The sequence below is a fragment of the Acartia tonsa genome, chromosome 8 (genome assembly GCF_053477335.1).
Source record: "Acartia tonsa isolate MP-2025a chromosome 8, ASM5347733v1, whole genome shotgun sequence".
Taxonomy (NCBI): domain Eukaryota; kingdom Metazoa; phylum Arthropoda; class Copepoda; order Calanoida; family Acartiidae; genus Acartia; species Acartia tonsa.
This window is the reverse complement of record NC_137267.1, coordinates 10,797,695-10,820,869: the sequence shown is the minus strand read 5'-3', so window position 1 is coordinate 10,820,869 and position 23,175 is coordinate 10,797,695. Positions and strand designations below refer to the sequence as shown.

Sequence of the window (23,175 nt, the reverse complement as noted above, 5' to 3'; positions counted from 1 at the left end):
GAGCTTTAATATATTTGTCCTCTTTATAACTGAATTGATTTAAAAGATATGTTGTTATGTACTCATGCAATCAACCTTGTTTATTTCTTAAAGTTAGACATTCCTTGTATTTTGTGTATACAGGATGAAGAATAATGTTACTAATTAAAACTAAATTTACTTTGCTCTTAGTACATTAAACTTTTTTCTAATTTTTTAACTAATTTTTAAATTAGGTTGTGTTTCTTTTTCTTAGTTGAATCATCTATTTGTAAATGAATAACATTTAATCTATGTTTAACTTAAGTACATTCTAGTGTTTTGTCAAAATAAATATTTAGATTTTTTCTCTCCTATTTGTAGTTTTTTTCTTTAGTTAAATGCATTCTTAAAGAAATCTATTGAATCTATTTTGATTGTTAAGATGATCATTTTTTTCTTAAACAAAATTTAGCTTTTGTTAAAAAATCAGGAATAATAAACATAAGTGTTTTTGTTCTAAAGACTAAAGAAAAAGACGAGTTAAATGTATTATCAAGCTTTTCTCTGAAAGTCATAAACTCCATACCTCCATTAAAATATCTGTGCATGCAAGAATTCTAAAAATACTTCTTCAAAAATATTTATAGAAAACCGTCTATCAAGGGGATAGATAAAAAAATAGTTTTCTTTCATTGTCAATACGTCATCAAGTAATCTTAAATGACCTTTTTTTTGTGTAAATTCATAGTTTTCAGTAACACAGCTACTCTATAACTAATTCTAAAAGTATTGCTTCAAATTTTCATTGAAAGTATAGTTTGTAATAATTATAGCACTATAACTATAGTCACAAAAGATGTCAATAGGTAAGAAAAAAAGAAATTAAAGAGATTATAGCATGTTTTCAAGTTATTAAATAATCATCTATTCTTCTTGTTCCTTAAAATCCTCCCAAAAATGTGTTTTTTGAGTAATAAATATTTTTTAGTATTAATCTTTTATTAAATATGTTAAATTAGTATTTTATATTGTTTTAGTAGTTATTCTTTCTAAAATATGTTATTGTAGTAGTTTTATTATCATGATTAGCTAGTTTTTATACTGTATGTAGATTTTAGTTTAACACTGTATCCATTTTGTTTTAATAAATTGTAATATACTTTTTGTTTGTTATTCCTTTTCTCTTTAGAAAATTTTCTTATATCTCCAATGATTTCAGAATATAGGTCATCTGGAAACAATAAAACACTAAAATTTAATGGGAAATATAAAAGGGCAATTAAAAGAAAAAGCAATTTGACTTTAATGTTTATTCCATTAAATAGTCTGGCTAGAAGCTACAGAGAGATTCAACAACAATTAAGGTTAACATGGGATTAATGCTTTATTTATTTATCCATTTTCTATATATTTTATGATCATTATAAGCATAGTGAAAAAGAGACCATACTTGTTTAAAAATTAACTTTGTTTTGATCTAAGTTCATTTTTTAAAGTATGATTTCTTTTTCCTGGAAAAGTTTAATTTACACAGATAAACTTAAAGAACAATAAAGTATATATATTTTTTATAAATCATGTTCACTTATTTATATTTTAAAATGTAAATGATATTTGTAAAAATAATGTCTGGGTGAAAATGGTTAAATAAAATCAATAAAGACACAAAGTAATGATAAAACCAATTTTGTATTTAAATTTTACAAATCTAATTTGTTTAACATATGATAATTTTTACCAATTAAGTTACATGTAAGGCTAAAAATAATGTATTGAGATTTTTTACTATATCAAATGCCAATGGGATATTGCGCCTATATACACATTTCTATGTTTATTATGACTAATCTTTAATTTCAGAATTCATTAATTGTGTTTCTAATCTTACCTTATAGGAACTTTAACTATGCATACATCATTTTTCTTAACTATTACTTAATTAAAGAAGCAAATTTCTGCATTACATATGTAGCCTATTTTCAGAATATTTATTTTACTTTTCATCTATTTTGATTTATGATTTTTCATACTTAGTGCACATAAAAGATGAAATAAGATTGGGGGGAAAGTTGTAAAACTAATACTCATCTGATTCATTCTTTAATTTGTTTTGAGATTGCCAAATATTTTAAAACTAAATTGCATACAAATTACAATGCATTTTTGTTGCTACAAAGAGAGCAAATTAAATTTTTGAGAAATAACAAGTTTGCAGGAACTTTATACATTTAGTTGAGTTTATTTTCAGAAAAATGTTGGTAAATCTTAGTTCAGCATAAACAGAATGAGTGTCCAACTTATTTTACACAGTACAATAATATCTGCAAGAAATTATTATTATTCTTAGATAGGTTTGCAAGAAAATTTTAAGATTACAAGAAAAATTTCTGAGAACTCTATCCTTTTATTGTGTATACATTATTTAGTTGGACCAGTCAGATTGTCACTAGAGATGTAAGGAATTTGCTAAAATGATAAATTTAAAATGTTTCACTTTATCTTAATTTAAGAAATATTGGCCTAAAAGATGGTCTAAAATATTAAAATAATAGACAACAGAAAATTTCTTACATCCACAATTGTCATGATAAATAAAAGGATAACACTTTTACATTGGTGGTGCTTGAGGGTTAAGGAGATTCAGCAATTCATCATCATTCATGCACCCCTGAAAAATAATAATATTAGTTCTAAAATTTTTAACATCAAAACTTCTTAAAATAATATTTTAGATGCAGCAAAAAGCTGTTCATGCATATTTAAAACAAATTTAGATATTTCCTTTTGTATCTGGAATTTCCAACTGTTATACTTCTCTCTTCATTCTGAGGACAGAGTAGATCATGGCAAAATGATTTAATTGGTTATTTTTATACTGGTTTAAAAAAGGTTTTTTTTCCAAAAAATGCATTTGAATGTAAAATTAGTGTTTCCAGTATTTTCTCCTATTCAGTGGTGATTACTAAACAATTTAAACAACATACAATTGAAAGAATTGAATGTGTTATTAGTTCTAATAATATTATAATACTCTTATAATACATACTCTTTTGATATTTACACTTTTAAATTAGGCCTATATAAAAAGAATCACTTATTAAAGTACCTTAGATCATTAAATGCACTTCATAGAACTTTCCCATAAGTTTCCTTTGTTGTCCAGCAAAAGGAATTATTGAAAAATAGGTTTGCATGCCACAGGCTACTTTATTTTCAACAACCTGATTTTATGTTACTTTAGATTTTACTACTTTATATTGATACTAGCGGCTTCGCCCCTAGCCTCTAGGTGCTTTGCCCCAAGAGACGATAAAAAAAAAGTTAAGGTGAAATTCGTAAAAAAAAATAAGGACCAAGGAAATCTCCTGCAAAAAAAAAGGACCAAGGATATCTCCTACACAAAAAAATGGGGGGGGTGGTTTTTTTAGTTTTTGGGGGGGGTTGGGGTTGTCCCACCCCCCAGGAAAATAGCTTAAAACCATCACAGGACCAGTAGGTATAATCCCTGAAAAGTAAAGGCCAGTTGGTTTAGCAGTTACTGAGATCTTAAGCTTCAGACAGACAGACAGATATATATTATAGATAATTGAATGGAGGTTCTATTTTTTAAATTGATTTTTAACATTATTGATAAAGTAAAAATAATTTACTTTGCTTTTCTACTAAATAAAACATTTATCTTGTGAAAGATATTTCACTTATTGTTTCAACTCAGACTAATTTGCCAAATATTGCTTTGTACTATACAAATAATTTGTTATATCAATACTTTAGTGGCACAGTTAGAACAATTTTCTTCAACTTTTTCTGATTATTGACATTTTTCAAAATATATCCAATATTGGAAATATTATGTATGCGCTGTAAACTCTTGAAGTAAAAGTAATTTCAAATTATTTTACAGAACAATTTCAAAACTTTTGATTTTGCAAATAAGGAAAGGCTTCTAAATATTTGGCTGATGTCATCCATTAGACATAAAAACTTAGAATTCCTTTTCGCATGACTAAGCTTGAATTAAAAATAAAAAAGATTAGATGAAATTACCAACCCCATCCCCCTCTCTTAAAAAGTTTTGAGTTTGTATATTGTTGTGGGGGAAACTCAAGTTATTAAACTTGATCAACTTGTTTACATGAAACTAGGGTTCATGGTTAAAATTCAGAATTTCCTTTATTTTCTTTGTTTATACTTTTGCTTCTTTTGTTGTGAAAAAGAAAGAAATATTGCCATTTATTTGAAAAATAAACAAGAATAAAACTAAAAGATAATAATGCAAATTTGTTCTATTTGGCGTATTATTAAATAGAGCTGCAAAGTTAGGTGCAAACTTCACAAGTTTTGACAAATCAAAATAGATACAGTAAGTTTAAATGCAGTTGATGATATAAAATAATCATTACTTTTGTGCATGAAAACTCTTCAATTAATCTTTTTTTCATTTTTTTCTCTCTTCATAGACTAGTAGATAAGTTTTAAAATGCCCTTTCAAATTTTTATACTTTTGTTGTCATGGATGACTCATAACTTATCTTCTTGTATTTACTCACTTTACTATTTAAATTTTCATGAAAAATTTAATTTCTTGGAAATATTGTGTTTGTTTTCTTCAAGCAGTCCAACAGGCCTTGGTTACCAATATTTGGTCAATTTTCCAATATGTGCAAAAGGGAAAAAATGCAAACCTAAAAATGCAATAAGAATAGTATTCTCGTCAAAATAAAATATGACATTTCCAAGTTAATTTTTGCTACAATTTTTATTGTGTTAATATTTATATAAAAAATTTGTACCCAATGTATACCTACACATGAATTGATATTCTATTTCTTATAGTTTTTCTAAAATTTTAAGACAATAAAAAAATGTGATCATACTACATTAGGTAAAAAGAAATGGTTAACCAGAAGTAACTAGATTCATACAATTAATAGTCATGAAACTTGTCAATTAGACAAAAGACCAAGGTTACAAAAAATTGTGGAACAGGACAGCTCAGTAAATTAGATAATAATTGACAAAAACCTTAAATGCACTACTCAAGTTAATAACTTCTGATTTTTATTGGTTGGATAATAAACCTTTCCTATACATTCATAATAAACATATTTTTGTGAGTTTAACAGTCATTTGTTTCTCTTGTAAAAAATCTTTAAAATAAATTCAAAATATAGTTTTAACAATACATATCTTTGCTGCTTAATAATTATGCAGCATGAGCAGTTCAAAATATAGTTTTAACAATACATATCTTTGCTGCTTATCTGTAGGTAAAATGGTCTTCATGAAAACTAAGGATTAAAAGAAGTAGTTTTATTGTTTGTAAATATTAAACCTAGAATAAATATTATCATTTTAATAATCATGCAGCATGAGCAGTTCAATTTTTATCCACATTCCATCTCATTCATTCATGTAGACAATTTCTCTAAATAATTCCTTAACATTCTCATTTACTTTTTCATTCTTCTTTATCCTTATCAACAGGTTTTTCTTTTGTGTCATCACCATTTTCTTTAGCAAGTGAAGATTCATCATCAACAGATTTTTCTTTAGCAGCATTGTTAGCATCAGGAAGTTTGGTTTCAATATCATTATCACTTTTCTCTTTCTTTCCCTCATCTTCTCCCTCAGGTTTCTTGTTAGTAGGGGTACCATGGTCTGAGTTGATGCCACCAGGTTGCATAGTTACCATTCCAGGGCCAGCTGTTAGCAATTCTGTTAAAGCCTCATCGACCAAACACCCCTTAATACATCTATTTATGCTTCTATACACATATTAAAATACAAAGTTTTGAAAAAACAACAGTTTATTTAAGTACAATACAAATCAATGTATTCCAATCGTTTAATTCAATAACTTTATATTTAATCCAACTACAATAAAAGCATTAATAAAGCAATTCTATTAACTACAAAACATTATATCTAATTATTTATTCTATAGGAAAACTAAGGAAGTATTATCACTTATCAGCCTCTGCAGAACATTTCTTGTATACTAAACATTCACAATGTGTATAGATTGGAAAGTGCTTTTCTAATAATATGTAAGTATTAGATCCAAGGTCTTATTAGTGTCTATATGCTACCTTGATGAACTCCTCTTCACCCAGAGTACCATCTCCATCACAGTCCAAAGACTCAAAAATGCTGTGAGCTCTCTGAACTGCATCTTCCTCAGAAAATCCCTGAGAAAAGTTGGATATTTAGCAATTTGCAAAATTTTGTATAGATTTAATAACCAGGTGGTCAATCATACACAATAAATGTGTCAAATTTAAATAGGGAATTTCAAGCAAACAATTATTTTATTTCATTTATGTTTGGTCAAATGTAATACAACTTTATAATATGATCAACTAAATAATTTTAAGAAGGAAAGCATTATCCAAGATATTCCACTAAATATAGCTGACCTATTATTTGGATGAAATGAAAAAGAAGTTTAAACTTTCCAACCATTAATAATGTGGTCGATTTTTTCCTTCACTGTGTTGTCATTGGTTTCATTAAAGAATTAATTTTCTAGAATTTCAATTTGTAAAACATAAAACATTGCTTTACAAAACATAATTTAATGTTGTCCAGTAAATTGTTGACACAACCCAATCTGTCCCGATTTTGTATCACTTTTGAAAAGTGCGATTCATGTGACGTCATATAAAAAGAGAAGGGGGGAAGGAAATCTCTTCCCTTTTCTCCCATCTCTTTTGAAGAGATTTTCTTCCCCCCTTCCCTTTTTCTTTCCCGAAACGTATATGACGTAACTGGAATCGCACTTTTCAAAGTGATACAAAATCGGGACAGATTGGGTTGTGTCAAATTGTTTTGCTTGATTTTTACATTAAGAATAAGGCATTACTACTAATTACTATATTGACCATAAAATATACAGGGCGTTTAAAAAAAACTGCGTTTTCCAAATTTTGGAAACAACCATCAGGAGTACAAAAAAAATAATTATATGTCAATATTCTCTATAAAAATATGCATCGAAATTGTTACAGGTGTTTTTTAATATCTCTGAAAATAACGGCGCATTTTAAAGCATAAATATTTCAAAAGATGTGTATGATGCTTTTTTCTGGTAGAATTTTGTGCCTTAAGGTTGGTTTTCAAAAATTTATTCACTTGAAAACAACATCTTAATACGGCCAATACAATTTTCTACCAATTACACTAAAAATTTCATTTAAAATTCCCTCACTGAAAACAAATATCAGTTTTTCTTTTTGTATACTTAAGAAACATGACCTTAAAAATTGCTCATGTTCGTAAATCCCCACCCCTCATTTATTCCTATAATCCTTTAATTTGATTGACAGGTTAAGATATAAACTCATAATTTATCCATAATATGTAATTAAATGCTTTAATAAAAACAATTCAAACTTCAATAACTTTTTTGTCTTTAGAGATTTTTTTGTCAAATAAAAAGAAGTTTTTTTCTTTTTACTATAACCTACGTTATTAAAGAAGATTCTTTTACTGCAAATGCATCACAATCAAGAAATGTGAAAAAATGACAAATTGCAGTTTCCTAAAAATGCTTTTGTGAGGAGCTAAAAAGCATTTCACCTTTAAAACTCATTAAGGTACTTTTCTTATACATTTTTCTAAATTAATATTGAAATTCTACGATTTTTTTATACATAATAGAAGAGTTATTTTAATTTTTCTTGCACAACATTTTTCACACAAAGCATTTTTGGAAACTATGTACCTATCATAGAGGCCGTATTTTTAGAGATAATGAATAACACCTGTTATAAATTTGATGTACTTTTTTACAGAGAATAAGGACATATAATCGTTTTTTCTGTATTCCTTCTGGTTGTGTCAGAAAAACAGAAAACGCAGTTTTTTCTGAAACACCGTGTATTTCTATGTAAAAGAACTTTTTTCATAAGGTTGTTTTGAAAAGAGTTCATCATATTTTATCATATGATTCTTTTCCAATGATTAGAATGGAATTTGAGGAGTAAATATTACATAAAACTTCAAATAAATCTTACCTGGAGATTATACATTAAGCAGAAGATTTCTATCATCTCATCAAGATCAATATAACCAGAACTATCCTGAAATTTAAGTTTTATCTAAGTAAAAATAGGGTTGTCAATTCTAAGCTGTTTACAACACAGGATCCAGTTTTAGAAAGATTTTATTTAAAATGTTATAATCAATGAAAAGGTTATTAACACATTAAAACTTGGAAGAAGTTACTAGCCTCTAGGGGCTTTGCCTCAAGAGGTTTGATCAAACCAAGTTTTCGTATTTTAGATTTAAAGGAAAACTAAAAAAAAAATTGGGGGGGAGGGAGAAGTCGATCCCTTTTTTTTTGGGGGGGGGGTGTCCCACCCCCCCAAAAAATAGTTATAAACCTTCCCGGGACCTATGAGAAGCTACCCTATAAAGGAGAACCCGATTAGTTCAGCGGTTAGCGAGATCCTTTGCTACAAACAAACAGACAGACAGACAAACAAACAGACAGACATCGTTCTACTTTGTATTATAGATATGTAATACTAAAATATGAAAATTCCATAAATCTTGTTCAGTCTTACTCTTCTCACGAGATAAATTTGTAATCAATCAATAAGCATAGTACTATGTTGTCATAATAAAAAGAAGTGAATTGAAAGATAATATAAGATAGTCAAACTTGGAGGGGAGGGGGGGGGGGGCAAGTTCTAAAAAAAAAAAAAAATGAAAAATAGTACTAAGTTTGGATATGCAAAGAAAAGTTTTAAGGCTAATTAGGCTGTTTAATCTTGGCAAAACTAATACTTTCTGCAGTAAATGATACATTACAATATTTGTCAAGTTGTCAAAAGTTTGTAACATTTAACCTTTATTCCCTTGGGTTTATGGTATGAATAGTTGTATTACATCAGAATAAAACATTGTCATTTGTACTTTCATTTTGTTTCCACAAGGATATCAAATGGCAAGTCACAACCTAAGTTTTTTTCAATTCAATACAATTGTTTTTCTATACAAACTACAAACTTTTTAAAATCAAAGAAACTTTAGCTTCAAGTTATTGCAATATGTTAAAATATTCAGGAGGCCAGTTAAGATTTTTTAAGCTTACCTTGTCATACATTCTAAATGCCCAACGTAACTTCTCTTCTGGGTCTCCACTGCTTGTCATATCTGTGGCAATCATAAATTCCTAAACAATACAATCAAATGCTTTAGGCATATCAAGAAATCAAAATCAAACTAATTCAAATATTTTCTAACACATAATTTCATTTTACAATTTCGTTTTTTACAAAATCAAAAAAAAATGTCTATAATAAATTCTATTCACCTTGAAGTCAATGGTACCATCTCCATCCTTGTCAAATATTCTGAACATCTGATCAAGAAATAAATCTGCTGCATCACCCTAATAATACCAATTAATAAATACAATTTAAAAAATGATGATCAAAATAAAAATTCTATGAATAAAAAGTAAAAGAAAGCATGAAAGAAAATGGCTTGAGTATAAGATACTTAATCTAAAAGAAATTTTGTAATTACAATATGAAATGTTTTACTGAAATTATTATTAAAAGAAATAATGATATTATATTAATTACTTTTTAAAAATTAATTAAGAATTTATCATATAGAAGCAAGCAAAGATATAATTATATCATATATTAAATTTAGAAATTTTTTTTGCATAACTACAATCAACTTTACCTTTAATTTATGCTGTCTAGCGTTCATTGCTGCATGCAGAGTGCTCTCACCATTCTAAATGGCTTTTTTTACAGAGGCAAATAATTTAGTGGGTTCTTTATCCCATTTATATAAAAGCATGTAATTAAAAGTTATTGAGTTAAACCTGACTCTAAAAGCTATGATAAAGAGATTGAAATTTAGTTATTTCTTTTCAAAGGCTTTAGAGCATTGGTCATTCCTCCAAAAATAATAGTTAGTTATAGTTTCTTTTTGGAAGAGTTTAAACTTTATTTTGAAAGGTAGATTATTAGTGCAGTATTTTAAGGCATTTCAGATATTTTCTTTGTAAAGGTGGCTTTGATTTGCAAACATTTACAAAGCATTTACTTTTAACTACTATGCAGCAAAAGAAAATATGTAAGAATCCACGAGAAGTAATAAAATTTGTTTAAAGGAAGGTTAATTACATTTTAGTCTGACAAAACAATAACTTTGATTTTATCAAGGCCATGTAAAACATTTTTGAAGGTACAATTATTTTAAGTAAAACAAAACAATTAATTAAATAATTTGTGTGCATGTTTTACAATAGATTACAGCTATAATAATACAGCAGATGTGTAATGTAAATAATTAAAGCATAAAGGTATAAATTTGTATTTTGATTAGAAATAAATTCATGCATTTTTTTACTATGCAAATTATGTATAATCATACATACCTCCGAAAAATCAGACATACCCTAAGAATTAAGAATTTTAAAAAAGTTCAAACTTGTTTGGCTTATGAATTTCCTTATTAGTACAAAAATTTTCACAACAATATTATTGTTGTCAGATTGTAATGTTCTTATGTTTAATTTACTTTATAAGAACAGGTTGTCTGCCTTTGTCTGCATGCCTCCAATAAAATAATTAAACAAAAACCTTTCCCTTTCCCCCCTCAACTCCTACAGGTAATCAGTCAATAAACCTTAACCTTGACAAGTCTCATCAACTTTTTTGTCAACCTTAATCTAATAGGTGTTCTTATAAGAAGTTTAAAATTGTAAATTTGATTATTAAAAGATTAGACATTTAAACATTGCATAACATTTCTCCATGTTATGAGACTGTAAAACTTAAAAGCTGTTTATATTTTAAAATCATCCTTTTTTACAATTTTTTTAAACTGATTGTTAGCTACATTGTATGAGAGAGGGCTAATAAACTTGTGTAATTTTGTTGCTACCTAATGATTAATGCTGAATGTTCTAGAACAATTTCTATTCATTCTTAGTATCATACTTATTAAGCTCTTTTATTATAACAGAATATTATCTAATTGTGAAAAAACCTGTGTTTCATGAAGTATCTAAATATTGTTTTACTATAAAGGCAGGGACGTCTAAGGGGGGAGGGGTAAAAGGGTGATTACCCCCAAAATAACCAAAATTTTTTATTTTTAATTCTTACCCCCCAAATAAAAAAAAAGGACGTCCTTGCGTCTATGATATAAAGATTACCCCCCCCCCCCGCCCCCCCCCCCATTAAAAAAGCTTTGACGTCCTTGTATAAAGGTATACTTTTATTTCAAATAATGTTTAGAAATTCAAATAAATCAATGCACAAAGTGTTGACAGAAAGTCATCAGAGCAAAAACTTGAATTACTTTAGTCAACTATTTGTTAAGTTGTAATCAATTTGTTTTATAGTTTTGTACAACTTTACCAAAACTTTTGCTAAATATGCATCCAATTAGTTCTTGTAATTGTTTTTAACGCCTTTTTATCATGACCTTTCCAGAAATAATTTTTAGAACCTTCTACAGATTTGTTAGAAATATTTAGATTTGATAACCTTTCTTAGGCTATTGACGCCTATCATAACTACCCTTTTATACAATACTAGCGGCTTCGCCCCTAGCCTCTAGGGGCTTTGCCCCAAGAGATGATAAAAAAAAGTTAAGGTGAAATTCGTAAAAAAAAATCTCCTGCAAAAAAAAAAGACCAAGGATATCTAATACAAAAAAACAAAAAAATTGGGGGGGGATTTTTTTGTTTTTAGGGGGGTTGGGGGTGTCCCACCCCCCAGAAAATAGCTTAAAACCATCACAGGACCAGTAGGTATAATCCCTGAAAAGTAGAGCCCAATCGGTTCAGCTGTTACTGAGATCTTAAGCTTCAGACGGACAGACAGACATCGTTCTACTTTGTATTAAAGATACATGAAAATTTTACAAACAATGTACAAGAAGGTCTACTCCTGCAGGGACCTAACCCTTTAAAATAAATTCTTACCTCCGCATCCTGATTGTTGTAAATATATTAAGTTAAAGAGCATGGAAAAAAATCAGACATTTCCAAAACATCTTTGCTTGCTTTTTAGAAGCACTAGAAAAAGTATTAATTACTTTGTGAAATTTGTGAGATTGGTGTAAACTTAAAATTTGTTCTAGTTCTTCAGTAATAAAAAACAGGCCAATTTTTTGGAATGTCTGTTTTTTAGCACCCTCTTTTATTTTATCAGTTTAAAAAATAAAAAGTGCTCTTTAAAAACCATTTTTTGCAATTTTGGTTATTTTGAAAAATATCAAAAATCAATGAAAAGAGCAATTTTCTTAAAATCATTTTTTAAAATATAAATTAATGAGATACATTTAACCTTGATTTCAAATGCAGTACAATATAATAATACAAGAAAAAGCATGCCCTTACAAAAAGATAATTTTTAAAATGTCATACTTAGTCTTTTAGAGTTTCATAATTTTTTGGCCAAATTGCTGTTTAAATCGTTGGCATTACTGTTTTTTTTTTAATAAAAAGACTAGATTTGACATTCTTAAACTATTGAGTTTACATCAAAAAATATTTTACATTCCTAAGAAATTTTTTTTCAAAACCACATGCCCATTTTAAAATTTACATTATCTATATGAGATTTTAATTTGGGACAAGTATAATGCAATTATATATATAAAAGATATATAATGCTATACATACATATCCGTCGTGGTCCACATTCTGATATAATATATTCATAATGAAAATACTAATTAATTTAAATAGTAAATTTAGTTAACATTAATATAAATTTTTAAAAGCACAATTTTGCCTTACATTTCATTGATGATTTCATATGTGTAAAACTTTTTAACAGATAAGTAAATTTATGGAGAAGCCTTATACCTTATATTTTGGTACAGTAAGAAGTATTCTGTCAAGATAATGCAATTACATTATAGTTATTTATCGAATCGTACTATAGACAGCTTTCCGCGGATGTTAAAATGAATAATGAGAAAATAATAAAACGAGGAGCTGAGACTTGAACTAACAAAACTGATATTGATTATAATGATTTTTATTTTAATATTCGTGGAAAATTGTCTGTAATACGATAAGAACTAGTTCCAATCCAGCGGATAATTAAAACTTGATTAAGAACCCAAATTAATCCATACCCTTCTTACAAATTTTTTCTTTATTGGAGTTAATATTTATTTTTAGGATCACCAAAAATTTATATTCAAATATTTTTAATATATTTAATTCAATGGTTCGTGATTCAACAGTTTAATTTTACTTAAAATTGTCGAAAACTTTGGACAATATCCCTCAAAGTGCTTAATCGAGCACAGAAACTCATTTTGAAATAAATTGAAAATCAGAATGGGGTAGTCTTTAGTTTGTTTGTTTTTACTTAGGATCAGGTTAGGATGAATGGGTTGGGTACTGGGTATCCCCACAGGTGCAGGTTGGGTACTGGGTATCCCCGCAGGTGCAAGTTGGGTACTGGGTATCCCCGCAGGTGCAGGTTGGGTACTGGGTATCCCCGCAGGTGCAAGTTGGGTACTGGGTATCCCCGCAGGTGCAGGTTGGGTACTGGGTATCCCCGCAGGTGCAAGTTGGGTACTGGGTATCCCCGCAGGTGCAAGTTGGGTACTGGGTATCCCCGCAGGTGCAAGTTGGGTACTGGGTATCCCCGCTGGTGCAGGTTCCACTGGAGTTCGACAAATCAAAAATTACTACTCCCCTTACTTCAAATTTATTTCAAATAAAGGGAAGGGTGATGGGTTTTAGTGCACTACAAGCACTTTGAGGGAAAGCACTATATTTTGATATTTTGTCGGGGTAAACAATAAATTTGGACACGCCAAAGGAAAGTGGGAATTAAAGGGAGAAATAAAGGAAATGGATTGGAAGATACATTTCCCCTAGAATTGTTTGCCATAATTCTGGTCCCTTATCCATGTTCATCTTCAAGAATACTTTTTAATGTCCAGTACTTGTACTCCGGAAGAACTTACCGCTGGAGCCAGACTGCTGAACATCTCCTTCATCTTGGCTCTGTCCATTTTTCCATCAGGGCAGTCAGTCATGAACCCCTGGATATTCAAGATGAGTTTTGAAAACATTTAAAAGGAAAACAGTTTTTACAATGAATTTGTGGGCTGACTATTTATGAAAGTATAAGCATGTTCTCTTTTTATTCACCAATCTTAAATTTTTTTTCAATTTCAGAGTGCGTTTGATACCAAAAATTTATAGTATATATATAAAACCAGACAACTAACTGGTTCCCCCCTGTTTAGGACCTTTTTCGTCTGCTAGCAAATTGTTTTCTGCTCTTTTATAGCGACTTGGCTGTGTTAATATTCCCGACGCTACTGGATGATTTTCAAAGACCCAATTAAAAGTCGGTACAGGGTCGTTGGGAAGGGGACTTACAGTTATTTAACTCTTTCCCTATCTAGTGTTATTAATTGTGATCTATGTTGTGATCTAATTATGATATATTACAGACTAGATGGGTCATCATAATGGATATAAAATAAGTGGATATTATGACAAGGGGAACTTTTGTCGTTGCAAATTTGGTTATCTAATATAGTTATCAGAAATTAGTCAATACGTTCCTCCATGGTCAGGAGAAGGGATGGAGTAAACGCATAAAATGGGGGGGGGGGGGTGTATTATTACATTTGCTAGCTGGAAGGAACTTTGTATCAGAATATCTCTCACAAAATCCACTCATTCTATATCCATTGTTATAATATTACCCTGTTTGGCAGAGAACCTAGACGTTTTATTTCAGATTTTTACCTTATGCCATTCCACAATATGATCCTGGGGGAAGTTTGTGTTTGTTGACAGCCATTCCAAATCTAAAAAATTTAAACAATACAGGTTGTAGATATTAGAGAATCCTTACTATTGTTTAACAAGGAGGACAATATCCATTAGTAGCAAAAATTATGAATGTAAAAACGGACAAAGCAAGACATTTACCCCTAGACTGACAAACCGAGTAAATTATAAACTTAAAGCTCAGTGTACAGAAAATCATCACAACAAATTTCAGCTGTTTATCTTTAATAGCAGCCAAGAAAATCGCATTTCCCAATAGCGTAAGTGATAGACGTACAGACAGAGGGAAGTATAGAGCAGTTTTGCTACAATAAACAATCTTTTCGATCCCTTGTGGTGTGCACAGGGATTCTACAGAGTTGTGTGGATTATTGGGGGGATCAAAACGGGGAAGGCAGTTTTCCAATATGTTTTTTGGGGGAGTGTGAGTTTTTGAGTTTTTGAGTTATTTGATTTCTTTTGTATTTTGCGATCATGATAATTATATTTTTTTGAGGGGGAGGGGGGTATCTTTTCACAGGGGCTTCGCCCCAAGAGTATGTTGGGGTTCCCCCAGACCGCTTATTTGTTTTAGCTTACAGCAAGAAAAAAAATTTTTTGGGGGGGATTTTTAGGCATATTCCCTGAAGAGTATAATCCAATTGGTTCAGCGGTTACCGAGATCCTAAGCTTCAGACAGACAGACAGACAGACATCGCAATACTTTGCATTAAAGGTATGCAACCTTGGTCTATAAGTTACTAGGATTTGTTCTAATAAAGTCTTCAAACATTTTTTATTATTGATGATGCAATGACTTAATGGTAAAGTTTTTTATGATCACAGAGATAAGGATGTAAAAGTTATAAAATATTTTAACCTGACTTGCAAAGCTTTATTATAATTAGAAACAAATTTTTTCGTATTCATTCGAATCCGGTGAATAGGAACCGGTTCTCACCCATACGAAAAAACTATGTCTAGCAATATCGTATTATATCCAGCTTTCTACGAATATTAATCTTATAATTGTACATTCTATATCCGCGGAAAGCTGTTTATAATACGATGCGAGAAATAACTATTATTTCATTTTTGTAGATTTTTTGTGTGATTTTGGAGGATTTTTCACAAAACAATTTGCCTCACCAGCAATGCAGCGACACAAATTATTTTTAAGAATCCACCTCAGATAATATGGAATGTTTATCCTTAGCGCTGCTGGAAGGATGGATGGATGGATAATGGATATTATTGCTAAAACTTTACAGACGTAATTATCCAACATGAAACAAGAAAACAAAAAACCTTTCACAAGCTCAAACTTTGAAATATTTCATAAACCACATTACATATAAAGTATGTTCATTAAAAATTAATTTGTTGTACATTATTAACAAAACAAAAAGTTAAAAATATAAAATTTTAATATAGAAATCAAACGTTGGCTATCCTATTTTTTATGTTTTTATGAAAAATATTTTTACACTTAAATTTGTATAAGTTATTAAAAAATTACATACTGTACAAATTTCAATCTTTTTTTTTCTTAAATCCAATTATTTGATGGATAGGGCAGGTGATAGGTTCGAATCTCGGCCCAACACCGCGTCATAAATAAAGACGTTAAAAATTGTTCAAACTGCTGCTGTTATGTCAGGTGTGATAATAGTTAGAATAGGACGAATGCCTGGGCCTAAAACAAGCTCAACTTATTTCTTTGCACAGTTAGGATTTCCAGACAAAAGTCTTGCGATCAAAGGGTTAGTTATCTAAAGTTCGTTTGACCATATAATCATGCTCATTAATAGGCATGATTTGGTTCAGAAATACATCAAAATAAGATCTCGTGGTGTATCCAGTCCTAATGGGCTATCAGGTTGGAGAGACAAATTAATCTGGGCCATCCTTGTACTAAAGTAACAGGATGTTTGTTTGTGTGTCTGTGTATCTGTCTGTACCGAAGGATCTCGCTAACCGCTGAACCGATCGGGTTCTTCTTAACAGAGTAGATTCTCATATGTCCCGGGAAGGTTTTTAACTATTTTTGGGGAGGTTACAACCACCCTCCCAAGAAAAATGACAAAAAATCGAAAATTTTTAAAATATATGGGAGACTTCAACGTAACATAAAGAAGTAACGTAGAGACTTTAACAAATAAAAACATCTAAAGTGCCACTAGAGGCCTCTAGGGGCGTAGCCGCTAGTGTTATATAAACCAGTTACACAATTAAACGATAAGATATCTTGCCTTCTTTTGGAAGAGTTTTTGCTTTCCTTCCTCCTTTCCTCTTTGTTCTTTTCCCGGCCATTCTATCTATTTAATAAACAGGCAAATTTAAACAACAATAAAAACTATTTGAATTGAAAATAATAATAATACTTTTAATATTATCAAAACGTTGTTTGTCCATCTGTCTGTCCGTCAGGATGAAGCTTAAGAATTCTAAAACCACGGGACCAATTTTTTCAGCTTTTGAGAGAATACTCCATTAGTCATAACTAGGTTTTAGGCTATTTTCTTGGAGCGTGGGTCAATGAACTCACCATCTCCTCCCCCCTAATTGTTAAAGGTTGCTTTATCCTTTATATTTTATCTTTCAACCTTCTGTTTTCAAAGGCATTAAGAGGTATGGCATATAATTTATTTAGACTCAAATGTTTCTTCCACTCTGTCATAGTTTCCAAGTTAGATATAATATTCATATTGCGCTACTTATAAACGTTGTTGTCCTTGTTTTTGTAGAGAAATTCTTTTTATATATTATATTTTTACTTTTTCGAGGAAAAAAGTTTTAGATTTTTTAAAAAGTTTTAATGGTTTAATTCAAGTTTCATGCTATAGGTACAATAGCAGAAAAGAAACTAAACTTTAAAAATAAAATACAAAAATAGTTTTGAAAATTCAACCAAACATGACTATCAACATAAAAAAAATACAATTAATTTAATTTGAATTAATGCAGTTAATTTTATAGCCATGTCATAAGTTGGCATTTAATTTTTTTTTATACTGCATTGGTTTCGGAAAAAGGAAAGACATTAGTGCCTATAAAAAATGACGTCATAAAGGCCTACCATTGGCCAATTAAAATGATTACTGGCCTGCCATTGGTACTTTAGTCTGTGTCTTGTCCTATCATTGGTCACTGTATTGTACGTGGTCATTTTTTACAGGATTTATAAAAAGCTTCACTTGAAAGGACAAAGATAAGTATAAATAAAGTAAGTTTACTTTACTAATTTTCAATTATAAAATCGATTCCTTTTTTCTTTCTATCTATATTACAAAGTAGAACGATGTCTATCTGTCTGTTTGTTTGTACCGAAGGATCTACTTCTCATAGGTCCCGGTAAGGTTTATAACTATTTAGGGGGAGGGTACCACAACCCTACTAAAAAAATCTCAAAAAATCGAGAGAAAATTTTTTTACGTAGAGACATGAACGCAACAAAGAAAATGATTACATATTTGAAATAAAAACCAAAAATTTAAAGTGCCATTAGAGGCCTCTAGGGGCGTAGCCGCTAGTTACTATACATTTTACACTTTGATAATTTATTCCAAATCATAGACATGTTTTATAGTTTGTGTTAATGGAGCCTTAATTTTAGACAAATAAATAATGCAGCTAAAATATAATAAATTATGATTATTTCATTAAATATATTATCAGGAGCGCAGCAAACCAGACGAAGAGAGTGAGAAGCTGTATCCAATACATGCAGAAACTGTTAGTAGAATTCATGAAAAAAAACTTTACTTAATACCTATATTTGCGGGAACTTTTGTTTAATAGAATCATCCAATCAGAAAACCAGACTAAGGGAGTGAGAAGAACACAGTAATAGTGTCTGACTGATTATGACGTAACAAAAAATAATTAGTAAATGAGAGGCCGTTATTGACCAATGGTAAAATTTATAGTGGCCTCTCATTGGCTAATTTTTTTTGTTACGTCATAATCAGTCAGACACTATTACTGTGTTCGAGTGAGAAACTGTATATATGCAGAAACTGTTTATAGAATTCACGAGAAAAAACTTTATCTTAAATATCATAAAAATTATGTGTTGAAGCTATCCTTGTCTGTAAGCATGCATATTATTTATCAACCACTCTGTTTGTGTCTTTTTTCTCTCCACTATTGCAACGAATTCTCCATTGACATGAAATTAAAATATTAACCCTTACAGATCGGGCCCCTATTCCCAACTTAATAGATCGGGGGGGCGGGGTCATATTGACCCCCCCCCGCTATCTCAGCTTCTGTTAAAGATAAAGACGTAAAATTTTTTTCTGGTGGTTCATGTGTATTTTTAGAGAAAATTATTTTTTTCTAGTCATAGCGGTCAGGCCGCTCCTTAGCCGCTTTTTAGCGGCCAGCCGCTAAATTTTAAAACAGCTGTAGAGCGGCCAATTTTGCAGCTAGGATGACCAAATTTTAGGACGAACTTTTATTTTTCATAACAAAAAAAAAATACTTTTTCTGATCCTCGCCAAAAAACGGCAAATAACGGAAACCGCCATTTTCGGCGGTTACAGCGGTAAAACGGCGGTTGGCGGCGGCAATTAATATTTTTATCTGTTTATTATTGCTCAAGGATTTACCAAAAAAATTTGTAGGTCTCTAGCTGTAATAGAAGCCACGATATTCATGATATATGTCTGAAGTAAAAGCCGGACAAAAATCGGTCATAAAGTCGGTCAGGGTGCGGTCAAACGGTCATAACACCACTTTTCTCATAAGGTCATTGATATCTCAGTATTCACCAAAAAAAATTTAGGTTTCTACCTTATATGCAAAGTCATAATGTAGAAATTAAGATTTATTTAGAATTTTTTTTTAATTTTGGTGCTACCCAACCGACTTTGACCGGACACCACGACCGACACAGACCAGATATCCTAATAAAATCAACTCTTGCCGACGTATAATTACTAAACTAAAAAAGTCATGAAGTCACAACTCTCTGTCTTACCTACAAAAAAAATGACATTGAAAAAATAGAGGGGGGGGGGGTCAATATGACCCCCCCCCCCCCGATCTGTAAGGGTTAACATACAACAAACAAGTGGCTTTTACAGTTTCACCTAAGTAGGGATGGTTGGTTAGGTAGCAGGTCAAATTGTCGCAAAATCAGCCATATGACGTCATGAAAATGAGTGAGATAAGAGAAGAAGAAGGAAAGAAAAATTCCTAAAAAAGAGATGGATAATCCCTCATTTTTATGACGGCACAAGGCTGATATCTCTAGACACTTTGTCCAGCTATGTACGCCCTAGCATAAAGCCTGAGACATAATTCTTTTAAAAGATGCTGTGAGTATTGGTGCAAAAATATGACGTAACAAAAAAAATTAGCCAATGAGAGGCCACTATAAATTTTACCATTGGTCAATAACGGCCTCTCATTGGCTAATTTTTTTTGTTACGTCATATTTTTTGCACCAATACTCACAGCATCTTTTAAAATAGATCTGTTTAGTCTTTTACAAGATCCTAACAGTAATCAGAAATATTTAAACTTTAGTATATACAAACTCGTTCTTGTTCAGACACTTACAAATAAACTTGGTTGATATGGGGATATATTTTGCGGTAAAATAAAAAGGAAATTAAAATGAAATATTTTTAATTGAAGAGCAATGATTCTACGAATATTTATTTGTTTAATTACACCGTATTCAAAACGGGGGATTTCATAATTTTCATAAAATATTGTCCAACTTCAATGATTTCACACCCGCCCCCACCCCCCCTACACACCTCTTCTTAAACTCGGTCTCCCCGATTCAATTCAATTCAAAAATTCAATATATTTTTATATCAAAGAGGATTTTTTTTCTAATTCATAATCGATTAATTGTCTAAAACTGTGAAACTAAATTTATTATATTATATTTAAAACGGCCATATTCCCTCATTGTTCTGTATTTTATACATAAAAGCTTTTTATCAATCGACAAAAACTTTAAGATGGTAATGTGATCCAATATAAAGTAGTAAGTTTTTTTTGCCTCTAGCTTAAGATTTCTCCGAGGATACTTTATCGCAATCTTTTTATATTTGAGTCTTGGGATGGTTTTAGTCTCTTTTTCTGCGGCTAACTATCCCTTCGAATACAAGGCCCCTATATTGTTTGAGGCACAGCCGTTAGGATAAAATATTGAAAGAATAGAAAACAAATATAATCACCATTATCTTTTCCCTCTCTGGAGAAAGTGCATTTTTTTAGCATTATCTAGGATAATAATCAAAGAAATCCGCGAATGCTAAATGGCAAATCTTGGAAAATGTAGGAAAATAATGGATTCCAAGAAAAATATTACCCATTCAATACATAAAAAGGAAATTTAATTTATTCAGAAAAATTCTGATCTATCAAAGTTTTTTTATGGTCTGAATTTAAATAATAGTATTCTAACATGTACCTTAAAAGTACCTTTTTTAGCGAATTGGCTGTGTTAATTTTCCCGGCGTTATTGGTTGATTTTCAAAGACCCATTTGAAAGTCGGCACACAGTCATTGGAAAGGGGATATACAGTTATTTAACCCCTTCCCCCTCTAAAGTGTGTTACCTTTTTATATGTTTCATCATTATTTGGTCAAAATGCTTACAAAATATACCTTTTTGACCTAAGATACTCAAATAGTTTCTTTATAAGCCCCATCAATCAGTTTTGAGATATCTCCATATTTTAAGGAAAAAGGCAAATTTGGGTGTTACCTTTATATGCTCAGATACCATAAAATCAATAAAAAACACTTATTTATACTTTTCTCTCATTTTTAAAGTTTGATTCTGTTGAATAAAATATTCTTGAAGGGATTTATGCATTGATTATACAGAAACATAATATTGGGTGGAAATAAATGACCTTCAAATATTTAAGTATCTTAGATCGAAAAAGGTCTATTTTGTAAGCATTTTTGACTGAGTTTTGGCCAAATAATGATGAAACATATAAAAAGGTAACACAATTTAGTGTTTTACTCAAATTACCACAGTGAAAGCTTCACAATCATCAGACAATTCTTTCATGCCAAATAAACAAATTGACATTACTGACGTTGTGACGTACAGACCATAATTATAAAAAAAAGGCTTTGCTCATAAAAATTTCTAAGACAACCGACAAAAACCTTATAATTTCCCTCACATTTTTTATCAGCTTTACACAGGACTCGAACCTAAAACTTAAAAATTAATATTAAATAAAAATATTTTGTGTGTTGTGTTTACATTCTGTTTCTTATTTAGTTTTCTTTCCCATTCAAATTTGATGTAGATGAGATCAAAGGCTATCTTTAGGTCAAACTAATGTAAGTCAAAGTAAATTTTAGTTTAGACTCTTTGAGGGCACTGTAGTAAAGGCTTATTTATTCTTTGATATTAAAATACAAATATCTTAAATAAATTTGTAGCCTTTGAAATCATTTTAAAAGTCCTACAATCATTTTTCATGCTTTTAAGTTACATTTGACTTTGACCAAACAGGATATATGCAACGTTTTTTCTCTTACCTCCACCACGTCTTCCCTCCTTTTTTAACATCTTCATAAAATGTTAAAAACACAATTCTGTAGAATAAAGCTGAAAATTCTTTGCAGTTAATACTATTTAAGTTATAATTATTTCATAAAATAAAAATCCCATTAATTTATTTAAGAGGATCTAAAGAAATAAGACAATAGTCGATAAATTGATGTACATACCCAATGATGATACATTAAATTACCACTTCTATAGATTACAATTAGTAGTTAAAACAATAGAACACTCAACTTAGTGAAAACCAGTCAGAATTCAGTAAAAGTCCCCAAAATTGTTAAGCCGATGAAAAAAGAATGCGTTATTAAAAAACTTTGGGGACTTGTCCCCTCCCTACTAAACAGCATCGCTACTATTGGGTGTAATCTTTCTTTGTTTTGCTGGATTGGTATAAAAGGGGAGTAAAGACTCCAAACCCTCATCTATATAAGTTAGGCTGGGTTTAGGAGAGCCCAATGGGGTTTAGAGTTTGAAAAAATATAAATGGAAAACCCTGTACATGCTACTAATCCAAAGCATTGTTATAACAGTTTAAGCTGATTATTAAACTTCAAATTTTCTTCATAATTATAGAATCAAAAAAAAAAGAATAACAAACCCAATGATTTTATGACCTTGTTGATTTACTAATTTTGAAATAAATTGAATATAAGGGGGGTGGGTGATAGTTTTTCGTTTGTTAGTTTACTTTAGATCAGGCTGGGTTAGGTTACATATATTTTCTGGGTAGCTTCCCAGTTTTATACCTAACAGGGGTTAAGCATATATAAAAAAAAAACTACCCTCTCCGTTTTTTTCAAAAAATTATGGGGGATTGGGGATGGTTAAGTGTTTAACAGGTTTTTTTTGAATATAAGCACCGAAA

General features: G+C 30.2%; 1 protein-coding gene across 2 annotated transcripts; it reads right to left on the bottom strand.

The window, feature by feature from the left end:
* Positions 1–1,256: 1,256 nt before the first annotated feature.
* On the bottom strand, positions 1,257–22,354 carry LOC145325977 (neurocalcin homolog). 2 transcript variants are annotated; one of them, XM_080169024.1, is made up of 11 exons: positions 22,283–22,354; positions 17,005–17,070; positions 14,729–14,790; positions 13,933–14,010; positions 9,664–9,717; positions 9,284–9,361; positions 9,062–9,142; positions 7,980–8,045; positions 6,054–6,152; positions 5,419–5,707; positions 1,257–2,629 (listed from the first exon to the last, which is right to left on the bottom strand). In XM_080169024.1, exons 1-10 carry the CDS (start codon positions 22,317–22,319, stop codon positions 5,423–5,425), a joined length of 906 nt encoding a protein of 301 aa, XP_080025150.1. In that variant the 5' UTR covers positions 22,320–22,354; the 3' UTR covers positions 1,257–2,629; positions 5,419–5,422. The 2 variants fall into 2 exon arrangements, with proteins under 2 accessions (XP_080025150.1, XP_080025151.1); XM_080169025.1 differs by lacking the exon at positions 5,419–5,707.
* Positions 22,355–23,175: the final 821 nt, after the last annotated feature.

Coding starts and splice junctions, on each gene's coding strand:
- LOC145325977 (XM_080169024.1), bottom strand. CDS start 22,319: ATGAAGATGTTAAAAAAGGAGGGAAGACGTGGTGGAG. Junction 9,718..13,932: donor TCAGCAGTCTGGCTCCAGCG/GTAAGTTCTTCC, acceptor AAAGCCATTTAG/AATGGTGAGAGCACTCTGCA. Junction 8,046..9,061: donor CATTTAGAATGTATGACAAG/GTAAGCTTAAAA, acceptor CTTAAATTTCAG/GATAGTTCTGGTTATATTGA.